Source organism: Heterodontus francisci, chromosome 1 (assembly GCF_036365525.1).
Source record: "Heterodontus francisci isolate sHetFra1 chromosome 1, sHetFra1.hap1, whole genome shotgun sequence".
NCBI lineage: Eukaryota > Metazoa > Chordata > Chondrichthyes > Heterodontiformes > Heterodontidae > Heterodontus > Heterodontus francisci.
Genome location: NC_090371.1, coordinates 285,621,661 through 285,644,243, shown reverse-complemented (window position 1 = coordinate 285,644,243; position 22,583 = coordinate 285,621,661). Strand labels below are relative to the sequence as shown.

Below are 22,583 nucleotides of genomic sequence, written 5' to 3'. Positions count from 1 at the left end.
CCTGCAAGGCTACAGACCAGGTGTTGGAAGGTGGGATTAGATTGGGCAGCTAAATTTTTTTTCAGCCAGCGCAGACACGATGGGCTGAATGGCCTCCTTCTGTGCCATAATTTTTCTATGGTTCTATCAGTTTAAAAGTTCGCTAAATACCTTCTGGTACAGTTCATGCATCATACAGTTGCTTTCTCTTCGAACTGTGCCAGATAATGGCTTGCCCTTCCTGACTCCTATGTTGTAACAGGAAGGTGGTAAGGTTGACAGATCAAAACTGGCTGCCTTCTTCCAAGCCAACCTCCATAATCCAATACATCTACACCATGTATTTTAAAGAAACAATGTGAACAACTTTAAGATCCACTTAAAATGTTCAACGGTAGTACAGGTACCATATACTGAAAAGTTATAATTGCATGGTATCGTGCTTGAAAACGAACCGTGTTAACGGTGCACTTCATTATTAATATACAAATTAGCCAGAAAATTTAGGGGATTAAGAGATGCGCCATGAGTTGTGAATCTCCAGAACTTGCTGGTCGATTTACACCGCTCCGCTGTTTGCTTTGCACAAATGGCATCTCGCCTTAAGTCTTCCTGTTATTTTAAAAAATTTGCTAAATTTGCTCATTAATTGACCATTAAAACTTGCTGTAGAAAATTAGGCTTTATATTAACAGGTTAAGTACCTTTTTAACTACATGATATTTGTTAATACAATTCCAATCAACCTCTGGCCCTGAGAACTGTTTAAACCATTCAGTCTAATTCCTGCATGTAGTCAATTGTTCGAGATTTTAAAAAATGTCACATTTTACATTTTTCTTACTTTTCCATTCTGTCTTTTTATCTCTCGCTCTTCATCCAATCTTTCCTTCTTTACTTTTGTTTCTGTACCTGATTTGGCTCTAATTCAGCTGATTTCCCTTCCATCATTTCTCCTTATTTCAATCCTTAAATCTCATTAGTTAAGCAGCTACACTGTTGACTCCACCATTACAACAACAACTTGTATTTTTATATAGTGCCTTTAACATAATAAAACATCCCATCTCTCTATGACTCTATGGCACTTCACAGTAGTGTTCCAAAGAAAAGTATGGCACTGAGCCAGACAAGGCAACGCTAGGGCAGATGACCAAAAGTTAGACCAAAGACGTAGGCCACGAGGAGTGTCTTAAAGGAGGAAAGAGAGGTGGTGGGGACCGAAGGCAATGCCTTCAGTCTTCCCAATATTTAATTGGAGGAAATAATGTACTGGATGTCAGACAAGCAGCCTGATAATGTACCAACAGTGGAGGAGTTGAGAGAGGTGGTGGTGAGGTCTCAGATGGCCCGATGCCCTTGCCGTGCTATCAGCTCGCATTTCAAGCAAGTTACAAAGCAAAAATGTTGAGCTGACAGGTGCAGAAAACAGTCAGTCTAATGGGACACACTGAAAGATGCTTTGTTCCAGCAAAGTCCTGCCTGTAATGTTGATAAATATATAATAGATGCACTGAAACAATAATATAATCACATCATTCCTTTTCCCATTTCTAGTTTGTACCTTCTCATTGTCTTCCTAGTGTATCAGATTTTCTAAATATTGTTGTACAGTTTGTGAACATGAAAGAAAATATATCCCCCTAAAGCTAAAGATTTTGCACTGTATTGTATTCTGCAAATGCAGTGACAGTGCCTTGAGATTGATTTTCATTACTCATCCTTGAATAAATGTCAGTGATCATGTTCTGTATTTGCTGACTTACTTGATTCAACAGTATACAGTGGTTTAGATGCTATTTTGTCAACAAACAAGTTGAAGAAAGGTTGTGTGTGATTACATGTGTTGGCAAATCATTGAACCTCAGCAGGAGTTGCCCTGTATGCATTAAGGTAATGATATGCCTACAGTTTATACCAGTATGGCGCTATATGTGTTTGTGATTTTTACCATAATTGCTAGTCAGCACTGAACTAAGAACACCAGAAACAGATTAATATATGATGACTAAAGTGCAATTAACCAAATGATTAGGTATTAGTCCTGACTCAACTAAGACAAGCTGCAATTTTCTGCATTTAAAATTTTTTATTTAATCAGGCCTAAGCTCTAATAAGTGATCTTGCTAATGTCTTAGTGATTATTTACTAATCTATTATAACTGTGTTCAACATGATGCGGAAAGTGTGCGCTTGATGTAAGCCCCCTGAAGGTGCTGTTACTACTAGTGAGGCTATACCACCCAGGGTGGTAATATTGATGTCTCTCAGCAATTCTGAATCTGAGAGGTGGAAAGCAACAAAAACAACATGCCGGTAGTTATTTTCATTCAGATTGTTGATCATTTTGTGAAGGTTGAGGATTCAAGAAGTGTGTACACGTTCATTAATTTGCTTTGGGAATGTTCTATGATGCCAACATTTTGGGAACAAAACATTACAAAATGTTTAAAACGCCTCATTTCACATGGTTGCTCAATTTAATTTATGCATTTTGCCTGAAAGGGGGAAAAGATATGTTTCTCCTCCTATCTTTTGTACGACTTTTTCACAAGGAGTGGCTGTCCTTCACTACCTTCCAGTTTGTGATCTTCATGTGACTGTTTGTTTATTGGTTGTTGAACAATGGCGGAGGTACCGTGAAGCCTTCCCTGTCCACACTTCACAGCAGAAAGTGGTTATCGATGGATTTGGATCTATTTGGTGTTACAACTGAGGCGGAAGGAGTGCACTGTTAATTCAGTCCCACTTCTCCACAGGTCACAGCATATCAATAAATTTTCCCACTTGCCGAAACAGCCAATTAAATACTCTATTTGTCCCCAGAATAAAGCATATCAGTCAGGTTTCTTTAATAAACTGTAAAAATTATCTATTTATTATAAAACCAAGTCTTAACCAATAATGAAGTAAATATATATGCGAATTGAGATATTAAAGCTCCTTATTTTTTCCCGTCCTCACGCACATACATCCAAAAACAGGTCAACTGGAAAAAAAGGGATTTTGTTTACAGCTGTTGCAAAGAAATAGAAGGAATAAAAAAGAAACTTAGACTACAATGATCTGGAGGGAAGTCCTTTGGTTTGGCAAGGTGTCCCAAAGTCAAATAGTTAGATGCCACTCCAAGTCTTTCCAGGCAAGGTTGATGAACAGTCTGTGTTGGGTAGGTGTTCAAAGAAATTCAACTGCAGAAGCTTCACATAGGCCTTCCATCAGGTGTGCAGCAACAGGTATCTGTTCTCACACATTAAAGATGCATGGTTTCTACAAATATTCAGGGTTTCTTTAAAAATGCAGGAGGCAACAGTGCCACTTCATACAGGCTTTTGCTTTTCACTAGCAAGGATTCTTCAAAAAGAGGTAACAGTTATCTGCTTATTCTTCTGATCTCCTGGCAGGTCCATGTGCAGATTCCAACTGCCTGCTTTTAGTGCAAAAACCAGCATCTTTTAACAGTTTAAAGTGAAACTAAAATTTTTCCAAGCAAGTCTCATGCTAAGTCATAGATGTTCTCTAGTCACAACAAAGGCTAGCACTTGGGTCAAATCCCCTGTGATGTTTGATTGAAATCACCTGGTTTCCAGTATTTGTTTGCTGGTCAAAACCAGGAACCTCTTGTTGACCTTTTTTTTTTAAAAGCAGCCATAAAGTTCGGCTATCTCCCGATGTTTCAATGTCCATGAATTTTTTTTAGTTTTTAAAAATATGGATTCCATGTTTTAACAAAAAAATGGACTCTCGTAAGATTGGAGACAAGTTGCCAGTGGTATCTTGTAGGCATTGGTATTAGGACCTTTGCTATTTACTATTTTTGTTAATGATGTAGGTGTTGGGAGAATGATCTGCAAGTTTGAAAACAATATAAGATGGGAGTCAGGGTTGTGGAGGATGCTGCACTACGACAGGTAGATCCAGATGTGTTGGGTGATTGGGCTGCGACTGGCAAATGGTGTTTAAATTAAGAAAGTGCAATGTTATGCATATGGGCAGGACGAATGTTCAACATACACACACCCTTCAGGGAAAAGAAATAAAAGCAGTGGAGAAAGAGATCTGGGCATTTTAGTGCATCAGTATATAAGATTTCAAGATCAATATTGTGAAGCTGTAGTTAAAGAAAATGGGATGCTCGGGTGCATTTACAAGCCAATTCACTCACTATATAATAAAGCATATCACATTTTGTTCTTGCTTAGGCCCAGGTTAGAATATTGTGTCCAGTTTTAGTCTTCCCACCTGGTGGGCAATATTGAAGCTTGGAAACAGACCGCATCTTCCTGCAGTAAGCCAGATACAATTTATCTCCTAGGGAGCTAACTACACTGGCAGTGACATCTAAACAGAACATCCAGTGATGAATATACCGAACAGACTGGGGCTAAGTATGCTTCCCTGCTACAGTAACATAGCTGTCCCATTGCAATGACCCTAATTCCAGTTCAACAGATCACCGTGTATGTGCCAAAGGAGCGGTTTTGCAATTAAACCATATTCCTAGTCCTTATCATTTGTTGTATAAAATTTACAGCACCAACTGGATATCAAGAAGGTTGTTTGACTTCTGGATTTTGTGATCAAGAGTGCTACATAACTAATTTGCTGTTTATCCAAACTGGTGGCTAGATTTATATGATTACCGAGCTGTTATGTGACTTGTTTTTATCCCACTGCTTTCTACTTTGGGAATAATTTGAACTACTGATATCAGCTCTTTGTATGTTTCTAATGTAAATATATGTGTTCAAACTCTTTGTCTTGTATTGCGTGAGTATAGCGAGATTTTTGTACTGAATAATAATGGAGAACTAGGTGAAATTACAAAGCAGTAATCTGGGGGTTCAGTCAGGTGATATGATATGTAATAGGAGCAAAACGTGAATGGATTTTAACCACCACCTGAGCCTTGAGATTAGATTAGGATCTTGGAATTACTGTGCTGGAAACTCAGCTAGGTGATATAACTAACTTTGGCCTTTTTTGTGCTGACAGCAACCATCAGTGTGAATAATCATGGATAGTATGCTTCAATTCGTTTATTGTCATCCTATTAGTAATTACGATATTATAAACAGTTCAAGAAATAGTTTGGTAATTTACAGATTCAAGCACATTACATATTTAGAAAGTAATGGATGTCAATGAGTAAACTATAACTCTTACCTAAACTTGAGTAAAATCTGAAAGCATAAAGGAAAATGCTGTTGAAGATGATCATGGTCATTTTCATTTTGGTGACGCCATGCCAGGGAGAGTAGAGATCCCTTCAAGAAGGATAGCAAGGTTGTCCATTGAGGTGGTGATGGCCCTATAGGAGTGATTCCAATCTTTTGTGAATTAGCAAACAGAATCTTAAAAATGGGTAGCTGTAATAGGGAAACTGGCAAAGAGGGTTGTTTTTTTTTTTTGGTCAGCCAAATATCTGAAACCTACAGAAACCCAACACTTTGAGCAGAGGAGATTGAGGGTTGATCTGATAGAGATCTACAAGATTATGACAGGTTTCGATCTGGGGGACAAGAAAAGCTGTACCCATTAACTGATGTTACGAGGGCTAGGGGGCACAGATTTAAGGTTTGGGCAAGGGATTTGGAGGGATATGAGGAAGAACTTTTATGCAGTGAGTGGTAATAACCTGGAATTCGCTTCCTACAAGGGTGATGGAAACAGAGGCAATCAATGATTTCAAAAGGAAATTGGATAGGCACTTGAGGAAAATAAAATTGCAAGGTTATGGGGACAGAGTGGGAGAATGGGACTGACTGGATTGCTGTACAGAGATTGGCATGAACTTGATAGGCCGAATGGCCTCCTTCTGTGCTGTGTGATTCTGTGACTATATTTGAGTCTCCTAAACAAGATGCTTAGAAATCCACACGAGTGAGTTCTGTTTACCCATTATAGAGTACACATCACTGCTCCATAGGCATAAATTGCACTTATCCAAATCTAGAGAATTAACAACAATAAAGACTTAGAATCTCCAACTAAGCAGTGGGCTGCTGCTGAATTTAAACATCTGTAAAACTCCCAGTGCAGAGCACAGGTAAACAATTTAAGTTATTATTTTGACGGCAACTCTTTACTTAATACATGTATCTGTCTCTGTGTGTGTTATAAAATAAAAGTAAGTATTTAGTGTAATTTTATTCTTCCTTTACAGGAAGATCTTGTGATGAAGCGTTCCTACCTCCTCCTGGGTCTGGCTGTGTTTGCTATTTTTGCTACAGGAGTCTTTGGTTTCCCTGGTTCTGGAGGACTGTGTACAATTGTCATGGCTTTTCTTGCTGGGGTCGGATGGGTTGATGGCAAGGTAGCGTAACCGGTTTCTTCACATTGAAGACTGACATTTTAATTAGTTGAATCCTTTGTTAATGTGTCTAAGCAATGAAGAATTAACATCTGATTTAGAATAGAGGTATGATTATTAATCATGTACTGAAATCGTCCTGTCAGTATGAAGTAGTAAAATTATGAAATAGAATGAGACATCTAGCTTGCATATGCTTATAAATTTTTTTAAAAGTTATTCTTTCTTTTGTTTCTTTTGGGCCTCCTTATCTCGAGAGACAATGGATACGCGCCTGGAGGTGGTCAGTGGTTTGTGAAGCAGCGCCTGGAGTGGCTATAAAGGCCAATTCTGGAGTGACAGGCTCTTCCACAGGTGCTGCAGAGAAATTTGTTTGTTGGGGCTGTTGCACAGTTGGCTCTCCCCTTGCGCCTCTGTCTTTTTTCCTGCCAACTACTAAGTCTCTTCGACTCGCCACAATTTAGCCCTGTCTTTATGGCTGCCCGCCAGCTCTGGCGAATGCTGGCAACTGACTCCCACGACTTGTGATCAATGTCACACGATTTCATGTCGCGTTTGCAGACGTCTTTATAACGGAGACATGGACGGCCGGTGGGTCTGATACCAGTGGCGAGCTCGCTGTACAATGTGTCTTTGGGGATCCTGCCATCTTCCATGCGGCTCACATGGCCAAGCCATCTCAAGCGCCGCTGACTCAGTAGTGTGTATAAGCTGGGGATGTTGGCCGCTTCAAGGACTTCTGTGTTGGAGATATAGTCCTGCCACCTGATGCCAAGTATTCTCCGAAGGCAGCGAAGATGGAATGAATTGAGACGTCGCTCTTGGCTGGCATACGTTGTCCAGGCCTCGCTGCCGTAGAGCAAGGTACTGAGGACACAGGCCTGATACACTCGGACTTTTGTGTTCCGTGTCAGTGCGCCATTTTCCCACACTCTCTTGGCCAGTCTGAACATAGCAGTGGAAGCCTTACCCATGCGCTTGTTGATTTCTGCATCTAGAGACAGGTTACTGGTGATAGTTGAGCCTAGGTAGGTGAACTCTTGAACCACTTCCAGAGCGTGGTCGCCAATATTGATGGATGGAGCATTTCTGACATCCTGCCCCATGATGTTCGTTTTCTTGAGGCTGATGGTTAGGCCAAATTCATTGCAGGCAGACGCAAACCTGTCGATGAGACTCTGCAGGCATTCTTCAGTGTGAGATGTTAGAGCAGCATCGTCAGCAAAGAGGAGTTCTCTGATGAGGACTTTCCGTACTTTGGACTTCGCTCTTAGACGGGCAAGGTTGAACAACCTGCCCCCTGATCTTGTGTGGAGGAAAATTCCTTCTTCAGAGGATTTGAACGCATGTGAAAGCAGCAGGGAGAAGAAAATCCCAAAAAGTGTGGGTGCGAGAACACAGCCCTGTTTCACACCACTCAGGATAGGAAAGGGCTCTGATGAGGAGCCACCATGTTGAATTGTGCCTTTCATATTGTCATGGAATGAGGTGATGATACTTAGTAGCTTTGGTGGACATATTCTAACTTCATATAAATCATTGGAACCACATTTGGAGTATTGTATGCTATTATGGGTCTTACTTTCAACATGACGATGTATTAAATGGAATTGCAAGAACACTGATGCTAGGAATGAGGGCTGCAAATATACAAGAGGTCTATGTGCTTACAGGCCTTGATTCGATATGGAATTGTATTACATACATGTCAGCCATGGCTCAGTTGGTAGCAGTCTCACCTCTAAGTCACAAGGTTCCGTGTTCAAGTCCCACTGTAGGGCTATAGCACAAAAATCAAGTCTCACATTCCAGTACAGTCCTGAGGGGGTGCTGCACTGTCGCAGGTGAGACGTTAAACCGAGGTCCCATCTGCCTGCTCGGGTGGATGTAAAAGATCCCATGACACTATTTCAAAGAAGAGCAGGGGAGTTATCCCCAGTGTCCTGGCCAATATTTATCCCTCAATCAACATCACAGAAACAGATTATCTCGTCATTATCCCTTGTTGTGTGCTTGGCTGTCACATTTCCTGCATTGCAACAGAGACTACACTTCCAAAGTACTTCATTGTCTGTAAAGCACTTTCAGATGTTTGGTGGTTGTAAAAAGCGATATATAGATGCAGATCATTTTTTCTTGGCATAATCTGGCTAGGGCAGTAGTGGGCTGTTGGCGATTCAGTCTTTAAAATGAGATATTAGAGAGAATCACAGAATTATTGCAGCGCAGAAAGAGACCATATGGCCCAACGTGTCTGTGCCAGCCATCAAACACCTAACTATTCTAATCCCATTTTCCAGCACTGGGCCCGTAGCCTTGTATGCTATGGCGTTTCAAGTGCTTACCTAAATACTTCTTAAATGTTGTGAAGGTTCCTGCCTCTACCACCTCTTCAGGCAGTGTGTACCAGATTCCAACCACCCTCTGGGTGAAAATATTTTTCCTCAAATCCTCTCTAAACCTCCTGCCCCTTACCTTAAATCTATGCCCCCAGTTATTGACACCTCCGCTAAGGGAAATGTTTTTTCTCATCTATTCTATCAATGCCCCTCATAATTTTGTTTACTTCAATCAGTTCCCCCTCAGCCTTCTCTGCTCTAAGAAAAACAACCCTCGTCTATCCAGTCTCTCTTCATAGCTGAAATGCTGCAGCCCCGGCAACATCCTGGTGAATCTCCTCTACACCCTCTCCAGTGCAATCACATCCTTCCTATAGTGTGGTTACCAGAACTGTACACAGTACTCCAGCTGTGGCCTAACTAGCATTTTATACAGCACCATCATAACCTCCCTGCTCTTGTTTACTTTAGTTTAGTTTAGTTTATATTCTATGCCTCGGCTAATAAAGGTAAGTATCCCATATGCCTTCCTAACCACCTTATCTACCTGTGCTGCTGCCTTCAGTGATCTGTGGACGAGTACACCAAGGTCCCTCTGACCCTCTGTACTTCCTAGGGTTAGTCCTCCAAAAATGCATCACCTCATACTTCTCAGGATTAAATTCCATTTGCCACAGCTCCGCCCATCTTACCAGCCCATCTATATCGTTCTGTAATCTAAGGCTTTCCTCCTCACTATTTACGACACCACCAATTTTCGTGTCATCTGCAAACTTACTTATCATACCTCTTATATTCACGTCTAAATCATTAATGTACACTACAAACAGCAAGGGTCACAAAACCGATCCCTGCAGTACACCACTGGTCACAGGCTTCCACTCACAAAAACAACCCTCAACCATTACCCTCTGCCTCCTGCCACTAAGCCAATTTTGGATCCAATTTGCCAAATTGTCCTGGATCCCAATGGCTCTGACCTTCTTAACCAATCTCCCATGCGGGACCATATCAAAAGCCTTACATGAAGTCCATGTAGTCTACATCAACTGCTTTACCCACATCTACACATCTAATCACCTCACAAAATTCAATCAAGTTAGTTAGACATGATCTCCCCCTGCAAAACCATGCTGACTATTCCTGATTAATCCCTGCCTTTCCAAGTGGAGATTAAACCTGTCCCTCAAAATTTTTTCAACAAGAACAAAGAACAGTACAGCACAGGAACAAGCCATTTGGCCCTCCAAGCCTGCGCCAATCTTGATGCCTGCCTAAACTAACACCACCTGCACTTCCGGGGCCCATATCCCTCTATTCCCTTCCTATTCATGTATTTGTCAAGATGTCTCTTAAACGTCGCTATCGTATCTACTTCCACGACCTCCCTTGGCAGCAAGTTCCAGGCATTCACCACCCTCTGTGTAAAAAAAAAACTTGCCTCACACATCCCCTCTAAACTTTGCCCCTCGCACCTTAAACCTATGACCCCTAGTAACTGATTCTTCCACCCTGGGAAAAAGCTTCTGACTATCCACTCTGTCCATGCCACTCATAACTTTGTAAACCTCTATCATGTCTCCCCTCCACCTCCGTCGTTCCAGTGAAAACAATCCGAGTTTTTCCAACCTCTCCTCATAGCTAATGCCCTCCAGACCAGGCAACATCCTGGTAAACCTCTTCTGTACCCTCTCCAAAACCTCCACATCCTTCTGGTAGTGTGGCGACCAGAATTGCACGCAATATTCTAAGTGTGGCCTAACTAAGGTTTTCAAATAGTTTCCATGCCACGATCTTAGACTCACCGGCCTGTAATTACCTGGTTTATCCCTGCTACCCTTCTTGAACAATGGTACCACATTCGTTGTCCTCCAGTCCTCTGGCACCTCTCCTGTGGCCAGAGAGGATTTGAAAATTTGTGTCAGAGCCCCTGTTATCTCTTCACTTGCCTCACATAACAGCCTGGGGTACATCTCATCTGGGCCTGGGGACTTATCCACTTTTAAGCCTGCTAAAACAGCTAATACCTTTTCAATGCTAATTTGTTCAAGTATATCACAAACCCCCTCCCTGATCTCTACACCTACATCGTCCTTCTCCATAGTGAACACAGATGAAAAGTAATCATTTAAAACCCCACCTACGTCCTCTGGCTCCACACACAAATTGCCACTTTGGTCCTTAATGGGCCCTACTCTTTCCCTGGTTATAGAAAAATAGGAGCAGGAGTAGGCCATTCGGCCCTTCAAGCCTGCTCCTCCATTCAATACGATCATGGATGATCATTCAAACTCAGTAGCTTGTTCCTGCTTTCTCCCCGTATCCCTTGATCCCATTAGCCCTAAGAACTATATCTAACACTTGCCCTTAATATACTTATAAAATGCCTTGGGATTTTCCTTTATCTTGACCGCTAGTGCTTTTTCATGTCCCCTCTTCGCTCTCCTAATTTTTTTAAATACCCCCCCTACACTTTCTACACTGCTCTAGGGCCTCCGCTGTTTTCAGCGCTCTGAATCTGTTATGCCTCCTTTTTATTTTCCTTATCCAATCCTCTATATCTCTTGACATCCAGGGTTCCCTGCACTTGTTGGTCCTACCCTTCACCTTTATGGGAACAAATTGGCCCTGAACTCTCACTATTTCCTTTTTGAATGACTCCCACTGGTCTGATATTGACTTTCCTACAAGTAGCTTCTCCCAGTCCACTTTGGCCAGATCCTGTTTTGCTCCAAATGAGCAATTTACCTAGTGCCACTCCCGTGACTTTCCCTGTAACCCTACAGATTCTTCCTTTTCATATAACAGTCTGATTCCCTTTTGAAAGCAATCATCAAATTTACAGGAAATGCTTTAGAGTTGGTGAAATTAATGTTTATATATTGTGGGAGAAATTGTAAGGAGAGTATTATGTCTCCTCCTCTCACTCATCAGTATGAATACTTCAGCTGTTAGAAATCAAATGAAGGCAGTCTGTTCATAAAATCACAGAACTGTTGCTGTGCAGAAGGAGGCCATTCGGCCCATCGTATCTGCATCGGCTCTCTGAATGAGCCCTTCACCTAATGCCATTTCCCCGCCTTCTCCGCGTAATCCCTTTTAAATGCTTCAGTTGAACCTGTCTCCACCACGCTCTCAGGCAGTGCATTCCAGACCTTAACCACTCGCTGTGTGAAAAAGTTTTTCCTCATGTTGCTTTTGCTTCTTTTACCAATTACTTTAAATCTGTGCCCTCTCCATCACGGTCTTTCACGAGTGGGAACAGTTTCTCCCTATCTCCTCTATCCAGACCCTTCATGATTTTGAATAGCTCTATCAAATCTCCTCTCCGCCTTCTCTTCAAGGAAAACATTCCCAACTTCTCCAATCTATCTTCATAACTGAAGCTCCTAATCTCTGGAACTATTCTCATGAATCTTTTCTGCATCCTCTCTAACGCCTTCACATCCTTCCTAAAGTGCAGCGCCCAGAATTGGACACAGTACTCCCGCTGAAGCCAAACTATCATTTTATACAAGTTCAACATAACCTCCTTGCTCTTGTACTCTTTGCACCTATTAATGAAACTCAGGATACTGTATGCTTTATTAACCGCTCTCTCAACCTGTCCTGCCACCTTCAATGACTTATGCACGTATGCACCCAGGTCCCTCTGCTCCTGAACCCCTTTTAGAATTGTACCCTTTATTTTATATTGTCTCTCCAAATATAAATAGAGACATCAATTTTTTTTTTAGATGAATGTAAAAGATCCCATGACACTAAGAAGAGCAGGGAGTTGTCCCAGTGATGGAGTCAGTAGCCAGGGCATGGAGTTTGTAATGGGTTCTTATCACCTCGGCTGATTTTCATTGACTCCCGGATTCCCACTGTCTCCAAATTAAAATTCTCATCCTTGTGTTTAAATCATGTTTAAATGGCATTTTCCCTTCCTATTTTTGCTACCTGTTGCAGCTTAAAGACCACCACCACCACCATACCCTGCCCCACCCATATTCTTCACTGGAAGGTTCAAGAGGTAATGTGGGGTGAAGCCTTACAGAGATTTGTAAATGAGGATTAGTATTTTTGGATGATTTGGAGTTTTTAAAGGGAGTAAGTCATCAGCCTCATAACATAGGCATTGGAAAAATCCAATATCGGGGTGACAGTTGTGTGGATTACAGTAAGTTAGGAACCTGCGCAAATAATGGTTCACTGCTGTATTAAGAGCTCTTGATAGCGGATAGTATATTCAATGAAAACTCAAATCTAGGTGGAACTGAACATCAGAAATATAAGAACATAAGAAATAGGAGCAGGAGTAGGCCATTCGGCCCCTCAAACTTGCCCTGCCGTTCAATAAGATCATGGCTGATCTGCCGCAGACCTCAACTCCTTTTTTTAAAAATCTCTGTTGTCAATTTAGAGCAGAGGGGATGGAAGCTAGGGCAGTTGCATGCTCCTCTTGCAGGATGTGGGAGGTAAGGGTCACCACTTGTGTCCCTGCTGACTTCACCTGCGAGAAGTGCACCCAACTCCAGCTCCTCACAGACCACGTTAGGGAACTGCAGCTGGATGAACTTCGGATCATTCGGGAGGCTGAGGGGGTGATGGAGAGCAGTTATAGGGAAGTGGTGACACCTAAGTTACAGGATAAAGGTAGCTGGGTGACCGTCAGGGGAGGGAAAGGGAATAGGCGCACAGTGCAGGGATCCCCTGTGGCCGTTCCTCTCAATAATAAGTATACTGTTTTGGATACTGTTGGGGGGGGGGGAACGACCTACCAGGGGAAAGCCACAGCGGCCAGGTCTCTGGCACTGAGCCTGGCTCAGAAGGGAAGGGGGGAGAATAGGAAAGCGATAGTGATAGGAGATTCAATGGTTAGAGGAACAGACAGGAGATTCTGTGGTCGCGAACGAGACTCCCGGATGGTATGTTGCCTCCCGGGTGCCAGGGTCAGGGATGTTTTAGATCGAATCTACAGGATTCTTAAGGGGGAGGGGGAGCAGCCAGAAGTCGTGGTACATATCGGTACCAATGACATAGCTAGGAAAAGGGATGAGGACCTGAAAAGCGAATATAGGGAGTTAGGTTGGAAGCTAAAAGGCAGGACGAGCAGAGTAGTAATCTCAGGATTGATACCGGTGCCACGTGCTAGTGAGGCTAGAAACAGAGAGCAAGTGCAGCTGAACACGTGGCTACAGAGCTGGTGTAGGAGGGAGGGCTTCAGATATGTGGATCATTGGGATACCTTCTGGGGAAGGTGGGACCTGTACAAGAAGGACAGATTGCATCTGAACTGGAGGGGCACCAATATCCTGGGCGGGAGGTTTGCTAGAGCTCTTCGGGAGGGTTTAAACTAGTTTGGCAGGGGGATGGGAACCGGAGCTACGGATCAGTGGATGGGGTAGCTGTTGAACAGGCAGATACAGAGTGCAGAGAGTCTGTGAGGAAGGTTAGACAGTTGACAGGGCAAAGTTGCAGCCAGTATGATGGGTTGAAGTGTGTCTATTTTAATGCAAGAAGTGTCAGGAATAAGGGTGATGAACTTAGAGCACGGATCAGTACTTGGAGCTACGATGTTGTGGCCATTACGGAGACTTGGATATCACAGGGGCAGGAATGGATGTTGGATGTTCCGGGGTTTAGATGTTTCAAAAGGAATAGGGAGGGAGGTAAAAGAGGTGGGGGAGTGGCATTGCTAATCAGGGATAGTATCACAGCTGCAGAAAGGGAGGTCGTCGAGGAGGGTTTGTCTACTGAGTCAGTATGGGTGGAAGTCAGAAACAGGAAAGGAGCAGTCACTTTATTGGGAGTTTTCTATAGACCCCCCAATAGCAACAGAGACACGGAGGAACAGATTGGGAGGCAGATTTTGGAAAGGTGCAGAAGTAACAGGGTTGTTGTCATGGGTGACTTCAACTTCCCTAATATTGATTGGAACCTCCTTAGTGCAAATAGTTTGGATGGAGCAGTTTTTGTCAGGTGTGTCCAGGAAGGTTTCCTGATTCAATATGTAGATAGGCCGACTAGAGGGGAGGCTATGTTGGATTTGGTGCTTGGCAACGAACCAGGCCAGGTGGCAGATCTCTCGGTGGGAGAGCATTTCGGTGATAGTGATCACAACTCCCTGACCTTTACTATAGTCATGGAGAGGGATAGGAGCAGACGGGATGGGAAAATATTTAATTGGGGGAGGGGGAATTACAATGCTATTAGGCAGGAACTGAGGAACTTAAATTGGGAACAGATGTTCTCAGGGAAATGCACGACAGAAATGTGGAGGTTGTTTAGGGAGCACTTGCTGCGACTGCTGGATAGGTTTGTCCCAATGAGGCAAGGAAGGGATGGTAGGGTGAAGGAACCTTGGATGACAAGAGATGTGGAACAGCTAGTCAAGAGGAAGAAGGAAGCTTACTTAAGGTTGAGGAAGCAAGGATCAGACAGGGCTCTAGAGGGGTTACAAGGTAGCCAGGAAGGAACTGAAGAATGGACTTAGGAGAGCTAGAAGGGGACATGAAAAAGTCTTGGCGGGTAGGATTAAGGAAAATCCCAAGGCGTTCTACACTTATGTGAGAAACAAGAGGATGGCCAGAGTGAGGGTAGGACCGATCAGGGATAGTGGAGGGAACTTGTGCCTGGAATCGGAGGAGGTAGGGGAGGTCCTTAATGAATACTTTGCTTCAGTATTCACTAGTGAGAGGGACCTGGTCGTTTGTGAGGACAGCGTGAAACAGGCTGATATGCTCGAACAGGTTGATGTTAAGAAGGAGGATGTGCTAGAAATTTTGAAAGACATGAGGATAGATAAGTCCCCGGGGCCAGAAGGGATATACCCAAGGTTATTACGGGAAGCGAGGGAAGAGATTGCTGTGCCTTTGGCGATGATCTTTGCGTCCTCAATGTCCACTGGAGTAGTACCAGATGATTGGAGGGTGGCAAATGTTATTCCCTTGTTCAAGAAAGGGACTAGGGTTAACCCTGGGAACTACAGACCAGTCAGTCTTACGTCGGTGGTGGGCAAATTATTGGAGAGGATTCTGAGAGACAGGATTTCTGATTATTTGGAAAAGCATGGTTTGATTAGAGACAGTCAGCATGGCTTTGTGAGGGGCAGGTCATGCCTCACCAGCCTTATTGAATTCTTTGAGGATGTGATAAAACACATTGATGAAGGAAGAGCAGTGGATGTGGTGTGTATGGATTTTAGCAAGGCGTTTGATAAGGTTCCCCATGGTAGGCTCATTCAGAAAGTAAGGAGGCACGGGATACAGCGAAATTTGACTGACTGGATACAGAATTGGCTGGCCCATAGAAGACAGAGGGTGGTAGTAGATGGAAAGTATTCAGCCTGGAGCTCGGTGACCAGTGGTGTTCCGCAGGGATCTGTTCTGGGACCTCTGCTCTTTGTGATTTTTATAAATGACTGACACAAAGGTTGCTGGAGTTGTGGATAGTGTGGAGGGCTGTTGTAGGTTGCAACGGGACATTGACAGGATGCAGAGCTGGGCTGAGAAGTGGCAGATGGAGTTCAACCTGGAAAAGTGTGAAGTGATTCATTTTGGAAGGTCGAATTTGAATGCAGAATACAGGCTTAAAGACAGGAATCTCGGCAGTGTGGAGGAACAGAGGGATCATGGGGTCCACGTCCATAGATCCCTCAAAGTTGCCACCCAAGTTGATAGGGTTGTTAAGAAGGCGTATGGGGTGTTGGCTTTCATTAACAGGGGGATTGAGTTTAAGAGCCGCGAGGTTATGCTGTAGCTCTATAAGGCCCTGGTTGGACCACACTTGGAATATTGTGTTCAGTTCTGGTCGCCTCATTATAGGAAGGATGTGGAAGCTTTAGAGAGGGTGCAGAGGAGATTTACCAGGATGCTGCCTGGACTGGAGGGCATGTCCTACGAAGAAAGGTTGAGGGAGCTAGGGCTTTTCTCATTGGAGCGAAGAAGGATGAGAGGTGACTTGATAGAGGGGTACAAGATGATGAGAGGCATAGATAGAGTGGATAGCCAGAGACTTTTTCCCAGGGCGGAAAGGGCTATCACCAGGGGGCATAATTTTAAGGTGATTGGAGGAAGGTTTCGGGGAGATGTCAGAGGTAGGTTCTTTACACAGAGAGTGGTGGGTGTGTGGAATGCACTGCCAGCGGTGGTAGTAGAAGCAGATACATTAGGGACATTTAAGCGACTCTTGGATAGGTACATGGATGATAGTAGAATGAAGGGTATGTAGGTAGTTTGATCTTAGAGTAGGTTAAAGGGTCGGCACAACATCGTGGGCTGAAGGGCCTGTACTGTGCTGTACTGTTCTGTGTTCTATGTTCCTCTTTTGTTCCAGCTCCTCATAGCCCTCAACTCCCCGACATTTCAAAAATCTATCTCCCTCCTCTTTAAATATTTTCAGTGATCTAGCCTCCACAACTGTCTGGGGTCGCAAATTCCAGACATTCACTACCCTCAGATTATTATCTGAACAGCTATAAACTGAGAGAGGGGAATATGCAGCGAGACCTGGGTGTTCTTGTGCACCAGTCGCTGAAGGTAAACATGCAGGTGCAACAGGCGGTATAAAAGGGCAAATGGTATGTTGTCCTTCATAGCGAGATGATTTGAGTACACGAGCAGGGATGTCTTCCTGCAATTATACAGGGCCTTGGTGAGGCCACACCTGGAATATTGTGTGCAGTTTTGGTCTCCTTATCTGAGGAAGGATGTTCGTGCTATAGAGGGAGTGCAGCAAAGGTTTACCAGACTGATTCCTGGGATGGCGGGACTGACATATGAGGAGAGGTTGAGTTGGTAAGGATTATATTCGCTGGAGTTCAGCAGAGTGAGGGGGGATCTCATAGAAACCTATAAAATTCTAACAGGACTTGACAGGGTAGATGCAGGAAGGAAGTTCCCGATGGTGGGGATTCCCGAACCAGGGGTCATAGCCTAAGGATACGGGGTAAACCCTTCAGGACTGAGATGAGGAGAAATTTCTTCACCCAGAGAGTGGTGAGCCTGTGGAATTGGCTACCACAGAAAGCAGTTTAGGCTAAAACCTTGTATGTTTTCAAGAAGGAGTTAGATAAAGCTCTTGGATCTAAATGGATCAAAGGATATGGGGGGAAAGCGGGAACAGGTTACTGAGTTGGATGATCAGCCATGATCATAATGAATGGCCTTCTCCTGCTCCTATTTTCTATGTTTCACTCAGAAGAAATTCCTTTGCATCTCAGTTTTTAATGGATGTCCCTTTATTCTGTAACTATGTCCCCTAGTTTGAGATTCCCCCACTAGTGAAACATCTTCTCAACATCTACCCTGTCAAGCCCCTTCAGAACCTTGTACATTTCAATAAGATCACCCCTCATTCTTCTAAACTGTAACGAATAAAGGCCTAACCTGTTTCACCATTCTTGATAAGTCAACCCCTTCATCCCAGGAATCAGCCTAGTGAATCTCTTTTGAACCACCTCCAATGCCAGTATATCCTTTCTTAAATACGGGGACCAAAACTGTACACAGTACTCCAGGTGCAGCCTCACCGACACCCTGTACAGTTGTAACAAGAGTTCCCTGTTTTTAAACTCCAACCCTTCAGCAATAAAGGGCAAAATTCCATTTGCCTTCTTAATTACTTGCTGCACCTGCTTGCTAACATTTTGTATTTCATGCACAAGAACACACAGATCCCTCTGTGCTGCACTTTTTTGAAGTCTCTCTCCATTTAAATAATAGTCTGCCTTTTGATTCTTCCTAACTAAGTGCATGACCTCACGCTTTCCTACATTAAACACCATCTGCCAAGTTTTTGCCCACTCACTCAACCTATCTATAACCTATATCTATATCAGGGTTGTGATCTGCCTGAGCAAGAAGCAAGGAGATGGAGATGGAGTCAAGGGTGTAGAGTTTTTGTTTTTGGATGGGGGAGGGAGTGCAAAAACAATGGTTTAAGTATATGTAATGTTGGTCATTCACATCTTTGCCAGACAGTAAATTGCTCACTGACACTCAGTTTCGGTTCCACCAGGACCATTTGGCTTCTGACCACATTGCAGCCTTGGTCCAAACATGGACAAAAGAGCTGAACTCAAGAGGTGAGGTGAGTTACTGCCCTTGACATCAAGGCAGCACTTGACAGAGTGTGGTGTCAAGGAGCCCTAGCAAAACTGAAGTCAATGGAAATCAAGGGGAAAACTCTCCACTGGTTGCAGTCATACCTAGCACAAATGAAGATGGTTGTGGTTGTTGGGGGCCAGTCGTCTCAGTCCCAGGACATCACTGCAGCAGTTCCTCAGGGTAGTGTCCTAGGCCCAACCATCTTCAGCTGCTTCATCAATGACCTTGCCTCCATTATAAGGTCAGAAATGGGGATGTTCGCTGATGATTGCACAGTGTTCAGCAACATTTGCAGCTCCTCAGATACTGAAGCAGTCCATGTCCATGTGCAGCAAGAGCTGAATAACATTCAGGGTTGGACTGATAAGTGGCAAGTTACATTTGTTCCACATATGTGCCAGGCAATGACCATCACCAACAACAGAGAATCTAACCATCTCTCCTTGACATTCAGTGGCATTATCATCACTGAATCCTTACTATCAACATCCTGGGGGTTAACATTGACCAGAAACTGAACAGGGCCTGCCAAATAAATACTGTGGCTACAAGAGCAGGTCAGAGGCTGGAAATTCTGTAGTGAGTAACTCACTTTTTTTTATTCGTTCATGGGATGTGGGCGTCGCTGGCTAGGCCAGCATTTATTGCCCATCCCTAATTGCCCTTGAGAAGGTGGTGGTGAGCTGCCTTCTTGAACCGCTGCAGTCCATGTGGGGTAGTTATACCAACAGTGCTGTTACGAAGGGAGTTCCAGGATTATGACCCAGCGACTGTGAAGGAACGGCGATATAGTTCCAAGTCAAGATGGTGTGTGGCTTGGAGGGGAACTTGCAGGTGCTGGTGTTCCCATGCATCTGCTGCCCTTGTCCTTCTAGGTGGTAGAGGTCGTGGGTTTGGAAGGTGCTGTCTGAGGAACCATGGTGCTTTGCTGCAGTGCATCTTGTAGATGGTACACACTGCTGCTACTGTCTGTGGGTTCCAAAGAAGGGTCACTGACCCGAAACGTTAACTCTGCTTCTCTTTCCACAGATGCTGCCAGACCTGCTGAGTGGTTCCAGCATTTCTTGTTTTTATTTCAGATTTCCAGCATCCGCAGTATTTTGCTTTTATATTAATGTCTGTCGGTGGTGGAGGGAGTGAATGTTGATGAGGTGCCAATCAAGCGGGCTGCTTTGTCCTGGATGGTGTCGAGCTTCTTGAGTGTTGTTGGAGCTACACCCAGCCAGGCAAGTGGAGAGTATTCCATCACACTCCTGACTTGTGCCTTATAGATGGTGGACAGGCTTTGGGGAGTCAGGAGGTGAGTTACTCACCACAGGATTCCTAGCCTCTGACCTGCTCTTGTAGCAATGGTATTTATGTGGCTACTCCAGTTCAGTTTCTGGTCAATGGTCCCAGGTTGTTGATGGTGGGGGATTCAGCGATTGTAATGTAATGGAATGTCACGGCGAGATGTATAGATTATCTCATGTTGGATTTGGTCATTGCCTGGCACTTGTGTGGTGCGAATGTTACTTGCCACTTATCAGCTCGTGAATGGTGCTGAACATTGTACAGTCACCAGTGAACATCCCCACTTCTGACCTTATGATTGAAGGAAGGTCATTGATGAAACAGCTGAAGGTGGTTGGGCCTAGAACTTTACCCTGAGGAACTCCTATAGTGATGTCCTGGGGCTAAGATGATTGGCCTTCAACAACCACAACCATCTTCATTCACCCATCTACCACCTTCAACATTCACTCGCTCCACCACCACGCACAGTGGCAGCAATGTATGCCATCTACAACTGCAGCAACTCACCAAGGCTCCTTTGAAAGCACCTTCCACACCCGCAACCTCTACCACCTAGAAGGACAAAGGCAGCAAATGCATGGGAACACCCCCACCGGCAAGTTCTCCTCCAAGCTGCACACCATCCTGACTTGGAACTATATTGCCGTTCCTTCATTGTTGCTGGGTCAAAATCCTGGAACCATCTTCCTAATAGCGCTGTGAGCGTACCTACCCCACATGCACAGCATTGGCTTAAGAAGGCAGCTCACCAGCAACTTCTGAAGGACAATTAGGGATGGGCAATAAATGCTGGCCTTGCCAGCGATGTCTGCATCCCGTGAAAGAATTTTTAAAAAAAGTCACGTTGACAGCATTGGATATATTTAGGGGGTTAACAGAGTGATAAAGACATAGGACTTGGTGTTATTCTTGTGCATGTGGAAGCTGACTTTGAGTACTTGATCTCTTCAGGAGATTAATTAAATAGTGTTCAGGATGCCCTTTCCTTATACATACTTATGTTGCATTGTAAGATCACCAGTTAATGCCATTTATCTCCACTAAATTTGCATGTTTGCCGAAGTTTCTTTCTACTTTTTGACTTGTAGGGTGGAGCTGAAGGTATCACTGCCAATGCCTGGGCTATCTTCCAGCCATTACTATTTGGACTGATTGGAGCAGAAATATCTGTTACTTCGCTAAACCCATATACAGTCGGTAAGAGGTTCCAAAATTTGGTTAAAGGTATTATTATTGGTGAGTTTTAAACAGGTAAGATGAGCATTGAGGTCTGAAATTGCAGGTAAATTAAAAAGGTAGGAATGGCAGAGTTTTTGATCTGTTTTCTGTTTCTATGAGTAATAAATGTGCGGAGTGACTGTAGATATCTTCTTGAGAGGGTATAAAAAGGTTGCAGAACTAGAGTCTTAGAGTTATTGCGGCACAGAAGTAGGCCATTCAGCCCATCGGGTCTGTTCCGGCTCTCTGTAGAGTAGTCCAATCAGTCCCATTCTCCTGCTCTATCCCTGTAGCCCCGCAAATTTATTTCCCTCAAATGCTCATCCAATTACCTTTTGAAATCATTCATCGACTCCACTTCCTCCACCCTTGTAGGCAGAGTCTAGGTCATTACCACTCGCTGTGTAAAAAATTCTTCCTCAAGTCTCTTGTGTTACGACTGAGGCGGGAGCAACGCACTGTCAATTCAGTCTCATCACTCCACAGGTCGCAGCATATTATTAAAGTTTTCCCACCCAACTGGAAAACAGCCAAATTAAACACTCTAGTAACCCCTAGAATAAAACAGACCAAGCTAGGTATCTTTAGACAACAACACATGAGCTATTTATTAAACACTAAATCTTGAATACTATTAAGATAAACCTATGTCTAAAGACCGTATAACGTCTTATTTTAACCTAATTCTCCCATTCTCTCACACACGCACAAAAATCAACAGTTAACCTTTTTTAAAAAAATGTTTTTAAAACTTAGCTGTTTCTTAAGAATAAATAAATAACTGGGTTGTTAGTCTTTGTTGTTAGGGTTACGTTCCTGATGGGTGAGGTATCCTGGTGTAAAGATAATCAAATGCCACTCAAAATCGCCACACGGATTTGATGAAACAGTCTTTTTAGTAGATAGGCATTCAAATCACTTTGGATGCAGCAGGTGTTAAATGGGTCCACCCGGAATATAAAACCCGACAGTCTCTCAGTCGAAACTTTACTGCAAGTTCCAGAAAACACAATCAGTCAAGAGAGATTCAATCTTGAAGCAAAGACTTCTTGGCTTGGAAGTGAAGAAAAGGAATTTTTGCTACCTCCAGCAATACAAATGGTCTCTTCAAAGGGTTTTTTCCTCCTTAAGCAATTAATATTGCCTGTAGCTCATTGTAGAATTTCTGCTGAGAAATAGACAGCTCTTTCCTCCAGTAAGCATGCTTCGCTGGTCGTAGAGTCATAGAGTTATACAGCACAGAAACAGGCCCTTCGGCCCATCGTGTCTGTGCCGGCCATATAGCACCCAACTATTCTAATCCCATATTCCTGCACTTGGCCCGTAGCCCTGTATGCTATGGCATTT

At 43.6% G+C, this 22,583-nt stretch overlaps 1 protein-coding gene across 7 annotated transcripts in view; it reads left to right on the top strand.

Annotated features, from left to right (window-relative positions):
* Positions 1–22,583, top strand: part of LOC137377532 (sodium/hydrogen exchanger 9B2-like) — a 208,668-nt gene that overhangs the window by 163,781 nt on the left and 22,304 nt on the right. For all 7 annotated transcript variants that reach the window (XM_068047227.1, XM_068047254.1, XM_068047237.1 and 4 more), the window contains 2 exons: positions 6,143–6,292; positions 21,107–21,215. In XM_068047227.1, the coding sequence (XP_067903328.1) occupies positions 6,143–6,292; positions 21,107–21,215 (259 nt within the window). The remainder of the gene's footprint in view (positions 1–6,142; positions 6,293–21,106; positions 21,216–22,583) is intronic.